Source organism: Bombus vancouverensis, chromosome 13 (assembly GCF_051014615.1).
Source record: "Bombus vancouverensis nearcticus chromosome 13, iyBomVanc1_principal, whole genome shotgun sequence".
NCBI lineage: Eukaryota > Metazoa > Arthropoda > Insecta > Hymenoptera > Apidae > Bombus > Bombus vancouverensis.
Genome location: NC_134923.1, coordinates 11,012,256 through 11,031,095, shown reverse-complemented (window position 1 = coordinate 11,031,095; position 18,840 = coordinate 11,012,256). Strand labels below are relative to the sequence as shown.

The following is an 18,840-nucleotide window of genomic DNA, read 5'->3' as shown; positions in this document are numbered from 1 at the left end:
GAAATTTATTTCTACGTTTTATAGAAAATAAGTCCAATATCTTGAAACCGTTCGTGCATTTATATAATAACTTGGTAAGAATTTCGTTTCCTACGCGCAAACATTCTGATCCGCTTGACAAATATTCGCGTTTCGTTTCGAGGCTGAACATACGCGGAAAACGTTTCTAATAAAATTATTATAAATCAATTAACATCGTTGGAAAGTATTTTCATGGGAAAAAACGAACGATCGTGAAACATTTAAAATTTATAATGCATTTACAACGAACGAATAAGTTGGGAATAATAACGCAGGGATAAACGACGCTTATCCAGTATCGTTTCAGTCGATCGACGACAATTGTATCGCGAATACCGTATACATAGTCGCTTAATTAAAATTCGCATCTTCCTACGCACGAATATCGTGGCAAGGAATTTGAATCGCATTGAATACCTGCCACTTGTCCACGTCGAAATTCTCACTCGTATACAATTTCAATTTCCACGCGGTTCGTATCCTCAGATGCATCGGATCGCGTTTTAACGCTCGATATCGAATGAATGCGAGTCGCGAATTGTATTATGCGTTTCAATCTCGCAACCATTAATCCGATTCGCTTCTATTATATGGCGGATATTTTACGAAACAGAGTGAACGGTATCCGTTTTTGATTCGCGTATGCGAATTAATCGTAGGTATAGTTTTTCTCTGGCTGTTGCTATTTCAATAGAACCTTTGATAAAATTGTGTAACAGAGAAACGAACGTATCCGATTTTTCCGTGTGTTTTGCCCGATGTAATCCATATGGGATGAGTCGTGAAATTGAAAGAGATCGTATCACTCGTTTTTATGGAAATAGAACAAATGATAGAAGAGGAAACGTCGTGCTGCTGAAATAGGTTATTAGCTACTCGGATGACTCTGTTGACGTATAATTTTACGATCCATCGCGAAGCTCGATCTATTTGAAAAAGATTTAGCGGCTTGTAATACGATATCAGAATTGCTGAAGTTCACGAGAGGAATTTAACGTTCGAGCGCAATCTGTCGCTAAAGCTTTTTTTGTGGTTTACAATTCGATAGGATTATACGAGAAAGTTGAAAGTAAACATCCCAAGTTCGATATCGAATACCTCAAGTGCCTTTGCGTTCGACAAAGCGATCTTTGTCGTCGACTTCATAATTTATTCGCGGATTATCGGGATATAAAGCGTTTGAAATTTTCATCAAGAAACGACTTACGATATTTGGAAAGGAATCTTACGCTACGATATTTTCCAATTACACGGTTTAAATTTCTGATTTATCTAATGGACGATCCTTTAGAAACGCACGTATTCTCACCTTTTATTCGGTGCCGCAAAAAAAAAAAAGAAAAAAAAATACGAAAAAACGTAGAAAATCAACGTGCCTCGAGTCCAATCGCATCGCTGTAAAATTTGTAGCGGTTCTCTAGTCAGATATATCCTTAAATCACTACGAAATTCTAGATTCTCAATAAAGTTCTGTTTTTATGAACCAAGGCCGGCATATTATGCCGCTAAAGCAGCTCGTTTCATTCCCTCTTGTTCACGTTCCTTTCATTTCTTTTTCTCGGTCTGTTACTCGTTTCCCTCTGCTTTTTGCTTGCTTTATATTTCATGCGCGCTGCCTGCGTTTCCCTCTGGTTTTCCCTTGTTCGCTCGTTTCTTCGTGTGCAATGCCGGCCCGAGAGGCCACGGAAGCGTAGTGCCAGTCGGCGTAGCATCAGAAGGGATAAATCGATTTTGTTTCGAGCTAAAAATAAGCTTCTCATGGGAGCTCATCTCGCGAAACTGGCGCGCAGTTTCTTCACTTACGCTTATCTCTTATCACACCTACAGCACGTCAGGGATCATCAAGGTGTTCGTATCAGCCGCAACCGGTCAATAGTTTCCTCCTGTCCGCGGACTCGCACACCCAAGGATTACGATACAAACCGGTTCTCAATTTCTCTCGGGAATCTCGTTTAATAACCGCGGATTAACCGATCACTTGTACCGTGCACCGTCTTCAATAATCAGTTGCTTGTTAATACGCCGATTATGTAAACCGCACGATTTTATCACGCTATCTCGTGCTTCAACGCTAGTATTTGCCTAACAGTTTGTCACGTATGTAGATGTTGGTCTTCTTCGATTAAACAACCGAAGTTTACCCTTTGAAAACTCATAATCGACGCGACTTGAGAAAACTTTTAGATTGTCAAACTTTCTTTGCCAGATAAAAATAACACGCGCTTTTAATATCACCGCGCGAACTAACGATTTCCATTATCTTCCACGGATTCTTCGTTTCTACCGCGTCATCTTCAATATGAATAGAAATGAAATACAGAAATAGATGACGACATACAAAGATGTTAACTTAAACTGTTTGCAAAAGGTGAATGGCGGTTTATAAAATACGAACAATCTTTTTGATATTCCACGAATTGCGTATACGCAGCGATTGCTATTATAAATTACACTCCGCGTGTAAAATAAAAGCTTGGAAATTTTATCGTATCTGCTTGGCAACGTGGATATAGTCGTTTATTTCGTAAGTTTGCATTCGGTTAACTCTTGCGGCGGTAACAAAGAGAAAATTGCTTCACTCGCGGAATTCCACTAATACGTATCATGTAACGAAGGAAATAATCTGCATAAATTAATTTTATATCGAAGCGGTTTAGTAGACGTTTATTACAGAAGCTTTAAACGGCATAACATTGAGCGGCGTTCCGTAAGTCGTTGCAATTGTGGCTACGGTACAATTCTACGAATGAGAGAAGTTCTGTAGTTTAGTTTCTAATTAAGTATACATTATCGTCGTTAATTTACCACCGTTGCCGAAATGCATCTGCTAATTGGTAGCTAATAATTATGTAATCTTCTCTTCTACTCATCTACTTATCTCTCTTCGCATATTTTCTTCGTTGAATCATCGAATTCGAGAAAGCTTTTTCTCTTCCGATAAGAAATCGAGGATGGAATCAGGCACGACGCGACGCCCCCGCTAAATTTATGACTGACGCAATATGCGTAGAAAATATAGGTATAATCGTACATCTTAAAAAATATTTTAAGCACGAAAATAACATTTCACGTGCTCCTTTGTGACAGATTATGAAAAGGTTATAAATAGTAACGGTGTATATGAAACCGGCAATGGCGTTGTTTTTCACAAGAGAATTTTCAAGTGACAAAGGCTTACAACAGGTCACGGGATATTTTTAGTGCTCGGTGAAGTTATTCCAAAGAAAATAAAAGTGCTGTAATACCCTTGAATATTATTATCGATTAATAATTATTATTGAATAAAAAAAGAACCACTAGCGCGATATTCTTCGTAAATAAAGTTCACATAGTTAATTCGTTCCTTTTGCCGCAGATTAACTTCTCCATTGTTCGTTTTTCATTGAAAAATTTCAAGCGAATCCTCGTCAAATCGTTTATCCGTTTTAACGTGAACGATGCAAGTTGATAGATCGTTACGAACGAATTGATAAAACTGTAACTCGGTACCGAAGCCGAATCAACCGACGCCTGTGGTACAGCGAGACATCTTCTTCAGGCATCTTCAAGCTCGTCTCAAGACATCAAAAGCAAAGGCAAGGCACTTTCAGCGGTATCAAGAGCTCTTCCATCGAAACGTTTACTGTTAATCCGCTTTGTTTCAATTTCCTTCGTATATTATGCCAGGTAGATTAGAGGTGTACGTATTGGTAATTCCGTATTCGGATCGATAATGATAAGTGGCATCGGCAATCCCCGTGAAACGCGAACGTCTCAGAGCCGATGTGGCTTCATAACGTCGATTAACTTATTCCCCTGTGACTTTCTGCTTAACAACGGACGATGCATCGGCATGTGAATCGAGTCCCGGATAGTATTAGCGTTTCTAGTTTCTACCGAACCATCTTGTTAGTATTCATTGTTTCGTGACGTGGTGCTGTTATGCTCGACGACGTGATCATCGATTCGATGCGCATCGAAATGTTTCGATAAACGCAACGCACTACAACGTACTAAATTAATTATATCGATTAATTCGTTTCTCGTGTACAAGCAGATATAATTCTTAGAAAATTACCATACGTTATATCGATAAATCACCGACACGTACGAATCCTATTGAAATTTTCGTTTTCACGAAATATTTACGTTACCAGAATTTCGGACATATAGCGCAGATCTATTTTTCCAGGAAAACACACGCACACACGGAATTTTTAAATATAACTAATTTAACTTATTTATAATTTATAATTCGTTGAAGTAGGAATAATTAAGCGAAAAACGAAAAGTTTGTTTGACAGTTGCTTCGTAAAATTCAACGTTATTCGCCAATGTATTCGAAGCGAAATGCGTACTTCGTTAATTTCTTTGATCATTTCCAACGTTTTTCGCTCGTTTAATGGCTTTCAACGAAGCGATTATCCATGAACTGTCTTTCTTGTCTTTTTGCGCTATCTGTAATTTCAGTTTGCCCAGTATCTTCGTAAAAAAGGAAAAAGAAAATAGAAAAAGAAACGATCGTTGGGATTAAACGTTTGCAAGCGTTTCTATAAAACGTTGATTTTGCGTAAACCGTCTAAATCTTTCATAAAGATATTTCATTTGTTTCAATATTTCGAACCTGTATGTTATCGATTTGTATTCGCGACTACGAATTCATATATTTTCTATTAGGTTGCCCGGAAAGTGTGTTTCTTTTACAGACACGTCTTTTACAACGACGCATCTTTATACAAACATGAAACCTAATCTATCAAACGTTGTGATCTTTATCTTGACGGAACAAAATGGATCATACGTAATTCGATAAATAATATAAAACGAAAACGAAAGAAACTTTTCGGACGACCTAATGTTTATACATTATTATTATTATTTTACATTAGATACATGTACGTTACCATTATTTTTCATACATACTTGAGTGTATTTGTTTGAAATGGACATATATTCAATTAGCACGGATAACGTTTCCATTTATGCGAAGAATGAAAGATTCGGTCGATGTGTTTAACGTTTCCTATATTGGACGTCGTAACGTAACAGTTTATCGATTAGAAATACATTTTCATATTAATTAGTATCATGCGTTATAAACGATTTTCATTTGCATCTCGAAAGTTTGTCATTGAAATCGACGTTTGAACACGATTTCTATGTCATCGAAGCGTAATAACGTGCAGAAATTAACGCGCGCTAATTTACGTAATTCACACAATACGCAGAGTAATTTTGCGCGAAATGTTCCAAGTGAATATCATCCGAACGAAACAGGATATAGAAACACGGTGTTTCGAAACTTTCATACGTTCCTAAAGACTATGTTTCGCGGAATGTGAAATATTTCTACACCGAAATAACTCGCATTGATTCGTTTGCCTATACAAGAGCACAAAACAAATTGCTCCAAGCCAGTGAAATTATTCGCAGTACTTTTCCCTCGACTTTAGATCTGAACATAAATTGACGTGTCCTACGTGTTTCATTTTCCCTGCTATAATGATAAATGCGTACTGTTCCACGTTTCACGTGTACACACAGTATGTCACCAAGTATGTGCGCGCAGGATTAACGATACTCGCTGTAATATCTACGATTTCGATCGTTACGTTAGAGCGAGAAAAATTAAGCGTGCAGGAAATAGAGGAAAAGATTCGTCGGACGATTCATCGATACCGACACTCGTCCTACGTCTGACCAAAGCTAATCTCTTCTACTTGAAACGACCAGATGCTTCCTTGTCGTTTCGCTGATTTTCTTTCGATTAATAGACGTTGAGATTAAGCAAGCCGTGGCGATATAAGTAAACGATTCATCTTGAAAAAAACTCGCACGATATTCCTTTCAGCGGGTACCTTGGTTCATTCGTGGCAGAACTCGTCTCCGCAGCATCCATTCTTTATATCGTCGGCATAAACAACGTCCCTAGGAAGTTGTTCTTTCCACCAGCTAGGCGGTGGACAGGGAGCTGTTTTCCTTCTCGCTTCCGTTAAATATTTACAGTCGACGTCCGTTCCAATTTCATCCGGCTGTAAGAGTGGCTGGCCCGTATCTGGATTTGTACTTCGTTCACTATACTTCTGTATTTGTTCAGTCGGATTCGACGGCTGAAAAGGTACGATTAGTTCATCGAGACGGAAAACTGCTGCCCCTACGTATCGCTGCCGCTCGTCCGCTTCCGATTTTCTTCGATTCCAATACACGTAGGAGAAGATAACGCCTGGCCGATATTTCGTAGTTTAAAAACAGGAAAACGTATGCTGTGAAATCTGTGCTGGATTTAGTACGCGCCAGATTAAAACACATCGAACGAAGCTGATAGTTTGTATTTTTATTTCCACGTATCGTCCACGTAAAATCTGTTTTCGTCGCTGTACTTTCCTCGTTCTTTTTATTTGTCGAGTTGCGTTTCGTGGTTGTCCAAGCGGCGGTGAAAAAAGAATACAGTATTTTCGTTGGAATCTGGAGTACCCTTCGCGCATGAATTTAAATTAGGCACAGAAACACGCTGAAATATTAATCTGGAAATGCTCGCGAAAATTTTATGAACGAAACACCGCTGGTTAGAAAAATATTTCACGATTCGAGAAAGTGTTCTCAGAATCTATGCGTAAAAGGAATAATCCGTTATCATTGTTTCTAATGCTCGAAAGAAATAATAATAAAAGCATTGTCATATCGTGAGATTAATTATTTCGTCTTTTTCGTCATTAAGAGACAGGGAAGGTGTCCCTTTATAATTGGCCAGGGATTTAGCTCGTTTTGTTCGCGAGTTAATTCTGGCTGCCTGTCATAGGTAACGAGATACTCGCACAGCTAGCAATCAAAGTAATCACTTTTTCTTGTAAAGTGGATACAGACGATCCAGCAGGTAGGTACCTTCCGCTATCGAGTTTCTTCAGATCTGATTCGTTTTGTGACAATTTCTGACTTCGTCGGATGGAGAAATTAAACATTTCAAACAACATGGTCAGGTCATGTAATAATCACTGAAAGGTATAGTCTTGTTTAATGGCATTGAGCAACGAATGCCATACGATCGGATATCGAATAATTAAAAATTATCCGCTCAAGGGAACAAAGGTTTTTGTATCCACGATAAAACTTGTTACTGATGCGCTTTGTAGGATAATTTTATTAGAAAAGTCATAGCCGGGGAACATTTTTCAGAGAAAATAAAGCGTTTAACGTTAATACCCTTAATAATAATCCTTCACCGAGAACAGACGATATTCGCGAAAGAATTTTGCCACACTTTGCGTTCTTACTAATATTTTTAATGCAATTAGAAGTTGAACGATATTATAAAAGTTGGACGAATTCAACGTTGTGAAAAGAGCGATAATTCGAGAACTATTTTCTCGTACCAACATACGACATGTGCGCAGAACGTAATTAGGCGAATGAAAAGATAACGAAACAAGCAGAACCACGCGAATTAGGCTAACAAATGAGAAAGGTAGGATAGAAACACAGAATGGCCTTGTCCGCATATCCCCTGCAGAGTATCAAAGTTAAAGGGAGTGGTTGGAGGCTGACTTTAATCCACGTTGGCCAAAGGAACATTAATTCCCTAGCGATGATTACTATTAATAGTCTCTCTTTCGTCGAAACGACAGTATACCTATTCGCATATTCGCGCGTTGTTTGTCGTGAATTTCGATCGAATCGCGACCTCACAGTTTAGCCAAGTTTCGAAAGATGCTCTACATGTACATTTACAATTCCTCGTATATTTGATTAGTAAATTAGTGAATATATCACGCGTCGAATGCCTTTCCACAATTCTACGATTTCGACGAAAAATCGTTCGATTCCTTTACTTTATCGTACAGCTAGGCGCGATCGACGATCGTTCGAACTTGCAATCCCACGCTGAAACGGAATTCTGAAGCAAATCGTGACGCGATAGATTGCCAAGACACGGAAGAAATTATTTCCATTTGCCTGAGGATCTCTGTCATAAACCTAGCTGACTTTAAAACGGAGAGCAATTAGCACGACCTAAATATAAATGGGGCAAGAAAAGTTGGCGTTTGAACGATTTTGACGTTAATGAGAAACATTATTCAACTAATGCTACGTTTGTAAAGCCTCGCGTGCGAATAAAAGATTAGGAAACATTCGATATTTATTTTCTTTCGTACCGTTAACTTGTATCATATCGTACGATCGCGTTTCGAAGATAAACGCGTAATTATTCTCGCGAAGGTAGAACGTGAGAAATTATGAATTTGATGCTATACGAAATCATGGCGAAGTCGTGTCAGGCTTTCCGCTAAAGGTTATGTAAAGCAGGACAGATCTTTGAGGCGGATAACGCATGAATAAACTGCGGCAGTCTGAGAATTTCGTGGAGAAGCAGGAGCGCGGCGAAAACACTGACGTAATAGGTCAAGTGAGACAGAAAAGGGATTATTTCCGCTCTTCTCTAGGGATCCTATCATAAAACTTCCCTACCTTAATTGGCATCGCAAAAAAAAAAAGAAAAAAATTGAAACTCGAGCACCGGGCGGAAAGGCGAGAGCCAAGAACCGTTTTCTCCCCTGAGAGAAACTTTCGTAGCCGAGTCGGCGGCAAATTGTCTGTAAGTAACGTCTAATATGCGTCCTCGTGGTGGAGAAAGTACGTGCTTGACAACCGCTTGATGGATTACTGGCGTCCCGTTGGCTCGCCTTGTACACAGGACCGTAATCGACTCGATAATAAGAACTTCTGGTTCCGATGTTTTTCTCTGTCGAGATATACCGATGTCGACGACAGATCTCTCAGAGATTTATTAAACGTCTGTCTTTTTCGTCACTTTGTTTCAACGCTTTCGATCAGTTCCGCAATGTTTTACGCGAACTTATCGCGCTACCTTTGTATTCGTTCTTTCCATTGAAACGTACCTTTTTTTAAGCAGCGAACCTATTTGTCGTGAAGTTTACGGATGTTCGGTTAAGTCGTACGTCTACGGAAGAAACGAAACACGATCAATGACGTATCGCAACATGGAACATATGGAAACACGATTTCGCAATCTGAGAAATTAGAAGTTCGAAGCAGAGAGTGTCGAGCGATACTGAAAATCGAGGCAGTAGCAAGAAAACTTCTATCCGTGTGGCGCGAGAATCGAAACGCAGTAAAATTTGTTTGTAGTAAAAAGAACTAAATTCTTCGTGCAACGCCAACGCTACTCATCGCATCGACAAATCTACACTTTCGTTTATTGATAACATTCACTTTTGTATTAATAATACGCTTCTCGTGTATAAAACGCATAATCTGTTCGTAACATGTCGTAAAATATTTCCTTTCCACTACTGCGTTCTCATCTTCGTGTGTCTTCATGAAATTACTATTACTGTTAGAATAATTCAGTATGTTTCGTAAAAGCTTTCCACTTCGTACAAGGAATATCGTTTTATTTGTACACGTAAATACGGTTTGGAATTGAAAGCTTATTTGTTTCAATATTCGATACGAACGACCAAGCAACGAATTCGAAATCTCCCTCGCAAACAATTTCCCATCTTTGCGTCTTCTCACGACAGTTTTTCAAATTAATCAAGAATTTCGTTGACATCGATTTCGTCGACCTAAATAGTTGCATCAGTTGAATCTAGATTATTGCTCGTGTCGCTGGAAGTTGCAGCGGATTCGAGTTTTGGACACTCTGTCAGCATAATTTCGTTGCAACTGGCCGTACACATCTTCGATCGTTGACAAACATACTGTACGCTCGTACGGTACACTAGTTGCCGACCTCGGACCGAGGTTTCGTTTACAATAGGCCACATGCTCTCTCGTGCGTTCGCTCTCTCGTGTAGATCGTACGCTTGACAACATACCCGCAGTACGATGTCGCGGGTTATAATAAAACGCTTGAGTCAATACGGCGAAATGTACAATTACGAGTACCTGATCGGTCGGAATGTATTTAACGCCTGACTCGACATGACGCATATTTTATCACGCCCACATCTCTGCCTTTTGTATATTTGTTTTTGGTTCATTGAAACTTTTCAATGAATTTTCCAAGTCCGAAGCTGCCACGCAACGACCCTATCCATCGCTACGGTTGCTATTGCAACGATTTATATTGAAACACGGTTTCTTCAAGATTTTCGTCGATCTATCGGGGAATGATAAACGAACGAGATTCTTTCAAATTCTTACGCTTGTTCTCGTAATTAGCCGTATCACCGACAACGAGCATAGCGAACAAGTTAAGTTTACACGAACTTCGCCGTAAACGCATCATTCCACAGATACGAAATGGAATTTGATTAATTATGCTTTTGCTACACGATGTGTTTCAGCACTGTTTCGCGATATCCTATAGAAGGGAGAATCAACGATCATACGAGCTAAAAGCGGCTACAGAGTCAGACTGCAAAACGTGGATCGAAGCTATACGAGAAGCTAGGTAACTATATATTATGTGTGTAATTTATAGGTGGAAATGAGCGTGATTAAAACGATGATATCTTCGCATAGTTCGGGTCCAAGGTGTTTAAAATATCAAAAGAAGCAGAGCTTAACGATATGAAAAGAGTGGAGAAATAAATCATAAAATAACTTCTTACGCGTTGTCCTTTCTCGTATTTTCTAAGATAGCAATAAGATTATTTTCATTTTTTTATTTCCGTAGCTCGCACGGCTGCCATAGATCTTTAGATCGTGGTTGGCTTGTCTGTTCTTTTTCACGTTAGTGCCTTAATGGTTTTGCCTATGTGACAAACGTGATCGCGCTGGCAATGCCTACAGGTGTGTCAAACGACCATAACGTTCTCTACGTGCGTCACTAACATCGCATGTTGTTCATCGTCCGTTCTTTTTTCTTTTGCCAAAGCAAGCGGGCAACCAACCGTTGCCCCTGATCCTTCTTTTATCGATTCACGACCGTTATTAACAAAATTTGAACGAAATTTGAACGAAATTTCAATGATCAGAATCGGGGTTTCCTGTATTTTAACATAAAAGTAATTTTATCCGTGTCCGAATAGGATCAAGTAAGATCTGAAATGGATAAAGAGCCGGAGAAAACGTGCAGACTTATATTTTAATATTGTTCTCTCTTATCGAAGCCGACTTTTATAATCCTTGGAGAGGATACGTACGAAAAGGATATCTTCTTCCTTAGATCAACGTGGATTTATATTACCAACATATATATTATATACATACGTACGTTTGCTCTTCTGAGTTACTGGTTTCTCTGATTACTATCATTTCACATTTTGCGACTCGACACGATGTAATGTTACTCGTATTACGTTCGCCAATAGCATGTTTTTGGGACGCTACCGAGTTTGCTGTTTGTCATCGCGTGAAAGGACTAGTGGCTATCGATTAAATTTCAGTTGGTAGGGGAATTGGAGGTATTTGCACTTGTACTAATAAAAATCGTTTGTTCGAATCGAGATATATGATACGGAAAGATATTTAAATAGAAAATGGTACGCTGTTGACAACTTTCATTTTCATCGGAAATTTCAATATATTCTAAGCTATCGGTGCATACGAAAAGAATGCACGAGAAAGACGGGAATAATATGAAATTACCCAATGGAGATATAAAAGAAACAAACTATCTAGTAGCGTACATAGAACGCTCAGACTCTGTTGTCTGATCAATTTCGGTTCGATACTACTTGAAACTACTGCACGCTTTTCCAAAGTGATTCTTAACTCGTTAATATGTCAAGCTCGTTTACAGTTGTACCGTCTACAGTGATTCGCGAACTCGTTGCAAATTTGAGATCGAATAAGTTCTTTAAAATTGTACCAAACGTCTTGAAGCTTTTGCAGATTTTAGGAGGGTTAGCTTACTAAATGAGGTATAAAGGAAATTTGAAAAAAATTGCAATTGGAATGAATACAATTTTAAGCATACGATAAGAAAGTTAAAGAATGCGACGTTTACTTTTTTCCTTCGCAAAAATTGCAATTTTTTCAAAAATTTTTTATGCGTCATGTGGTAAGCTCTAATCCTCCTAACTTTTAAATAAAGAGGGTTGCAACAGTTTCACGAGTCACTGTAGTATCTAAAATCGGCTTTAACAAGATGTACGATAACAAGTCAGATGGAATGCCATTCTAAAATTATTACGTATAAATATTGTAAAAAATATTGCAAAAATACGTAACTAGCGATAGAAAAGGACGAACAACACTAGCTTTCTATTTGTAATTTCATAGTTTAACATCTGCTGTAGCTGTATGTTTATCAATCTCTGACTAAATCTATCAAGGCTTAAGATAGTCAGAATTGTATTAAAATCTTTTGCTTGGCTGGAATTACGATGAATTTTGACCTAATTAAAACGTAAGCACGGAGGCAGATATGTATCTGTTCCACTAGCAACTTGATTATTCATTGCAGTTTCAACAGATTGCTGTTGCAAAAGGAGGAGCTCGAGCAGAAGCATTTGCACCTGTTGCAGATTGTCGAGTCCGAGAAGACGGCCAAGTGGCAGTACACACAGCAATGCGAGGAGCTCGCATCAGAAATAAAGAAGCTCCGAGGAGAAGTATGTTAAACACTAGCTTCGCCTAATCTTCAAATAGTGGAATTGGAGCTAAGATTATTTCAATTAGCTAGGAAATTCACCCCGAAGGGTGTTGTCACGATTCTTCGTAATGTGACACGACGTCAAACATCAATTTGCATAACAACTCAAACGATTGGACACGTACTTATTTTCCACATAATACAAACGATACAACAAGAGAGACAAAATTATTCACATTGTTGCAACTATGACGGAAACGTAGTTACTCTCGAAACGTTATCGTCACATTCGTGAACAGGTTCCTGGGTTTCGTTACGGTTTAACAATGACGGCTATGGGAAACGTCGTAAACGTTTCCTAAACTCCGATCGTCCCTTGCCACAACAGTATTTCGTGAGATAAGGATGGCCCGTTATGGTTACAGTCTGCTATACGATAAGGTTTCGTTAAAACTTTCTCCGATGTTATAACAACGAATCTAATTTCGCGTATAAAATGAATTACCTTTTTCCAAGAAACAAAGTACTACGAAGAAAGTATTAACAGCGATGGCAATTGGAATGAAAAATATATATATACATCGTGTACGGTATAATCTCTTACTTTCCATTAATATAATTAACAGATATTCGTTCCTCTCCGAGTATACGCATATAAAGATCATTAGAAGAATAGGTAGCTCGATGTTACAAAAATTCCTTGACCTGAAAAGTCCCGTATATTAAATACGAGAATGTCCATTCTAATTTATATCTTAAAATAAAAAAAGAAGGAATTCGCGTATTCGTATCATAATGAAAATTCTACTTTGTTAGTTCCCCTTTAATTAAATCGGCATAGTACATTTCAGTATTTGTCTATTAAAGCGATTTAAGGCCATATCACGCATTATACATGATATCGTGACATAATCTATCTCGACACTTCCGATAATTTCGAAGAACGAATTTTTCGAGTTTCTCTCGCTTTATTCTCACGTTATTTTGTGTGATTCGCGTTCTTGCAGCTGTGCGCCCTGAAGAAAGAGTTAAGGCCTGTAGCTTCGTCGTATACAGGAAGACCGGGAGTTCAAAGGACCATGTCCCAAGGCACTGGCAGTTTATACATGTCGGGATCCACTTTTGGATACGAGGCACATGGTTCGGGAATTTCAGCGTTTGGATTACGAGATATCAGCGAAGGCTCGATCGAGATGCAGAAAATTAAAAAGGTTCAAAGCTTCTTCAGGGGTTGGCTGTGCCGCAGGCGTTGGAAGCAGATCGTCGAGCAGTACATTAAAAGCCCTCATGCTGAGAGCATGCGTAAGCGGAACAGGTAGGAATTACTGTCCTTATTCGTTCAATCTTTAACATAAACACGTAACAATCACCTAAGATAGCAACGGTGCTGAAAGCTTTCTCGAATCTAATTACGATTATTAGATCAAATTCTTAGAATATGAAAACTTCAACGTTAAATATTTTTGTAAAGACGGCGATGGAAGATGGAACAAGGGATAAATTCAAATGGGATTAATATAGCGTCCTATCCTGTAGTATCTCAAACATTGACGCTATCTTACAGGGAACAGATGTGAATTAGTTTTGATCAATTAATTGATTTAACTGTATATGTTGGTTATACGATTACTATACGTAATGTACATTACAGGGTGGTTGGTAACTGGCGGTACAAGCAGAAAGGGGGTGATTCTACGCGAAAAAAGAAGTCGAAAATATGGAATAAAAATTTTTCGTTCGAGGCTTTGTTTTCGAGAAGATCGACTTTGAATTGCGTCTACTTTATCGCGTCTCGTTATAACGGATCTCACTGTAGATCGTTGTCTCGATGAAAAAATTAAAAAAAAATTTTATTCTATATTTTCGACTTCTTTTTTCGCGTAGAATCACCCCCTTTCCGCTTGTACCACCAGTTACCAACCACCCTGTATACGTTGATCTTGAAACAGGTGTACATTGAAATTGATTTACTTGCAAATAAATAGCCTGTCGAATAATCGAAACAACCGTGTACTGTATCGATAACAATTACGCTTTAATAGGGGTAATACGACTCGTACGTATCTGTGAAATGACAGCGTTAATATTTGTGTAATATTAAATGATATTCAATTACTAAATAGTGGTTTAACGCGACGTTGATTATGCAACATTGTTCGTTTCGAAAAGTACTTAGACGAATTGTTTATTACGGTACATGTTTGTCACCATCGAGCTTGTTACGTTTGTTTCGTGTTGCTCGTGTTCTCATTCGATTAAATACTCTCCCGAGACGTGTATTCGCTTAATAAATGTTTGATTGAGGAAAAGAACAGAACAAACAGAGGCAGCACTCTGTCCCTCGAGTCTCACGCTCGCTGTCTCACAGCAAAACAATTGCAGATAGCAAACTTTGCTTCGATAAATAATATAGAGCATTATTTGCCTGATAGAATTTTGTACTTAGTACGCTATGTGCGCTGATTAACGACCAGTTTCATTATTAATTAGTCATTCAGACAATTGGCGCGGTTTTAGCTTTAATTTTAACCTCCTATACGCAGACATATTTGAAACATTATGTAAAAGTAGCGAAACGAGACGATACGTTATTAAATAATCATTTTCGGCTACCATATTTAAACGACGATCAAACAGCTGAATTTAATCTAAAACTTTTACTTATCGTAGGAATAATTTTATAGTAAATTACACCTGTTTGTGTTTAGTTTGGATTTGGTATGGGAGCACGGAAAGATGAACAAAGCTTTGTATAAATTATATAAAAGCCATTAAACATATCCTAAATTCCTGTTAGACTTACTCTCTCAAAGGTACTTTGAAATTGATCTTGTTGGTATTCATCTTCTACCGCAACATCGTATACGTACATGTACATGTACCTTTGCGCTTGTCTGCTGCCACATTCTCTCTGCGTTCCTCTGCTTCGCTCATTTAAACCAGGTAAACTTTGCACCTATTTCCAGAAAATGTTGAGACTCGTCCAGGATCGTTAAGTGCATTCTTTCTCTACATCCGGCTCTGTATTCACGTTAGTCTAAGTATCATTCTTGCCAATTGTAGACATCGAAACTTTGCTACTGGCTACTACACGTTTGTACCAACTAAAGACGCGAAGAAACAGAAATAGGCTAAACTATATATTCGCGTTTAATTTCAAATGTCTGTTGCATTCGGTGCTAGGATTTGACGATTAGGTCATAACATATATCGATCGAAGGAGGAGTAATTACGATCTGGCTTTTCGCTTTTATATCTCCTAACGTTACGATTTTACCTACAACTCGTTAAAGGCCACTAACGTACGTAATATCAGGTAGCTTTAATTTCTCCATTCAGAATGACAACTCGGTGTGATATAAACATAGAAAACATTGTTAGTTAGTTGCTACGTGAAACTACAATCACCAGAGTACGAAGCGACTGTAATTTTAGTTTCACGTGAAACACGAAGATTCATTGGCGAACGCTGCGTCATTTCCTTCCAGGCATATTGGAAGTAATGATCTCTCGAGGCGGAAACTCATTAGCTTTGAGTGGGAGGCCGATTCGCTAATCGTACTATGCCTTCCACGTGCAGCTGCGATAATTATCCCAACAACTAATTAGAGGCAAAATGAAATTAATATCCTTGACTGTTCTTCAATCTAGCGGGCTAAATTATCATAAGTGGAAATATTCGTTCATATATTCGATTAATTCAAAATATATGTGTTCCGTTTCCCCGTGTATTTATCTTTTGCTTTGCCTAGCAGGGAGAAAGACAGAAGACAAAACGGATTTTCTTAATATTTCAGCTTAGTGTTTCAAATGGTGGAAGCCGAAGAAGAATATACGGAACAGATGGAGATATTAGTAAGCTGTTTCTTGAGGCCTTTTAAGATGGCTGCCAGTTCAAAGAAACCCCCTTGTAGTCACGAGGATGTGAATAGCATATTTTTGAATAGCGAAACAGTGTTGTTCCTTCATCAGATCTTCCTGAAGGGTCTCACTTCTCGTATGGAGAGCTGGCCCACTTTAGTTTTAGGTACGTAGTTTCATTTCTATTAAGCCATTCGATCCAGAGATAACGTTTAGGTAACATTCTGGTTAATTCTTATTTGTTATTAATTGGCAATGTACCATATAAGATTATGTAACAATATGGAAGAATTTTTCGTTAGAATGTTGCTGTGCTAGCGATAGAAAGAATCATGTTCGGTGATTTCAGGCGATTTGTTCGACATGTTACTACCAATGTTGTCAATTTATCAAGAATACGTCAGGAACCACCATTACAGTCTTCAAGTGTTGACTGAATGCAAGCAATCATCACCTTCGTTCGCTGCATTGCTCACTAGATTGGAGAACAAGACTGCTTGCGGAGGACGTTCACTGGAGACCTTTTTAACGTATCCTATGCATCAGGTACGTCACATTATTATTATTCAATTTGTTTCGATAAACAAATTGATTGAACGTCGATTAACAGCGGTAAACCTTGAAAATCTATCCGTCACTTATCGATAGGAATTAATCGAGCTTTTAATTAACGGCTTTTATTTTGCTTTACGTATACAACATGCCTGGAGAAATATTTCCGGGTTTCTATTTCATCGGCCGATATTTTTGTCACGTGTTGCACAGCTATTGACCAATTAACGATAAAAGAGAGTAATAATGTTGCGAACAGTTTCCGACTAGTTGTGATCACCGGTCATAATTCTAGAAAATCCTGCGTGCCCCGATCAGCAAAATTGTGGCCCGTAGGTAAAGGACCACTCGATGTGGAAATTTCATTTCGGAACAAAATAGGTTTCATTTCTTTTTCCACTTTTCGTTTAAGCGTTGGTGATTAAACGGAGTGACGTCGCGCGTCGTCTTATTTTTCTCTTATAATGCATGTAAATTTTTGTCACGCTGTGCTCGTTACGGTATCTGTAAATTGTAATTACGCGTGGAGAAGTTTATTTTTACTAACAACGTAAAAAAATGCTAGGGGTTAACATTTATTATTAATGGCTGAATTGTTTCGTTACTTTATAAATCGATATATACATAGGAACTGCGTTGGCCACTTTCCCACGCAGCGCACATGAAAAACAAATTTTTTAATATTTTGAAGGTAAATTTATTTAGAGGGATTTTACGTATTAGAATATTCCAATTTTTCCTTATTTTTTCTACACTAGTCCTTTTTGCAGCATGCTGTCTTACCATTTTCTAATAAATATTCCACAAATAATTTCCATTATCGCGCTTGAATTATAAATATAGTATAATACGTCCTTTTTTTTTGTTTCGTCGTTTTCAGGGATTATACGCGCTTTATACCGTGTATTATCGCAACAACTCTTCATAGGATAACGAGACAAATCTCATTAAGTATTTTTTTTATACGCGACGAATGAAAAAAGGGCAAGAGAAGTTAGGAGTAAGAGAGAACGGTAAAGTAGGGGGGCAAGGAGGAGTACCAAGAAATTCTAATATTTGTACGAACATGACCTTACCTCAAATGCGATTAATCGGATTAAAGAGAATTATCTGCAGTGTCGTGCATGATACACGATGTAGTTAAATTTTGCAAAGCGATAAGCGACTGCTATCGTTGAATATTAATACCGTAGTTACATTTTCAAGACCTTGTTTCCTACGTGTTTTGGGTTTAAATACGATTGGGGTTAACGATTAACGACGTTTTAGGTAATACTATCCTAGAAATTGCCTGATACGTGAATTAATATTGTAATTTACATCTGACATCCAATAGAATTGATCGATGAATTCTACTGCAAGCGACTAACGTTAAATTGGATATTAATTAAAATAATTTCGAGGATAATAAGGTGACCGGAGATAATTTTCTGCAAATATTTTTCAGATTCCAAGATACATTATTACGCTGCACGAATTATTGGCCCACACTCCTTACGATCACGTTGAACGAAAAAGTTTACAAAATGCGAGGCAACAATTGGAATATTTATCGAGACAAATGCACGACGAGGTACTAATCGTATATTTAATTAATCTGTTGGTTAATCATTCCAGAGCAACGTATTTTGATTGCTTAATTCCGTAATATAGTATTAACTATTGATTATTGATATATTCAGGATTTAATATATTCACGTTATTTCAGGTCAGTGAAACAGAAAATTTACGAAAAAACTTAGCCGTAGAACGAATGATCGTAGAGGGCTGCGATATTTTACTCGACGTGAATCAAGTGTTCGTCAGACAGGGTGAGCGACGTTACTCATTTTCTCTATGCATCTATTTTTATGGTAGTGCGAATATCTGTGGAAAGGATGGAAGAAGTTTAAAGTTGCGAATTAGTTACTTTCAATTTGGTCGAT

At 38.1% G+C, this 18,840-nt stretch overlaps 1 protein-coding gene across 3 annotated transcripts in view; it reads left to right on the top strand.

Moving 5' to 3' along the window:
- The window catches only part of LOC117159532 (ras-specific guanine nucleotide-releasing factor 1), a 56,843-nt gene that overhangs the window by 19,155 nt on the left and 18,848 nt on the right, over positions 1-18,840 (top strand). For all 3 annotated transcript variants that reach the window (XM_033339468.2, XM_033339459.2, XM_033339454.2), the window contains exons 5-11: positions 10,308-10,414; positions 12,374-12,521; positions 13,510-13,817; positions 16,300-16,529; positions 16,713-16,909; positions 18,363-18,488; positions 18,624-18,726. In XM_033339468.2, coding sequence (XP_033195359.2) covers positions 10,308-10,414; positions 12,374-12,521; positions 13,510-13,817; positions 16,300-16,529; positions 16,713-16,909; positions 18,363-18,488; positions 18,624-18,726 — 1,219 coding nt within the window. The remainder of the gene's footprint in view (positions 1-10,307; positions 10,415-12,373; positions 12,522-13,509; positions 13,818-16,299; positions 16,530-16,712; positions 16,910-18,362; positions 18,489-18,623; positions 18,727-18,840) is intronic.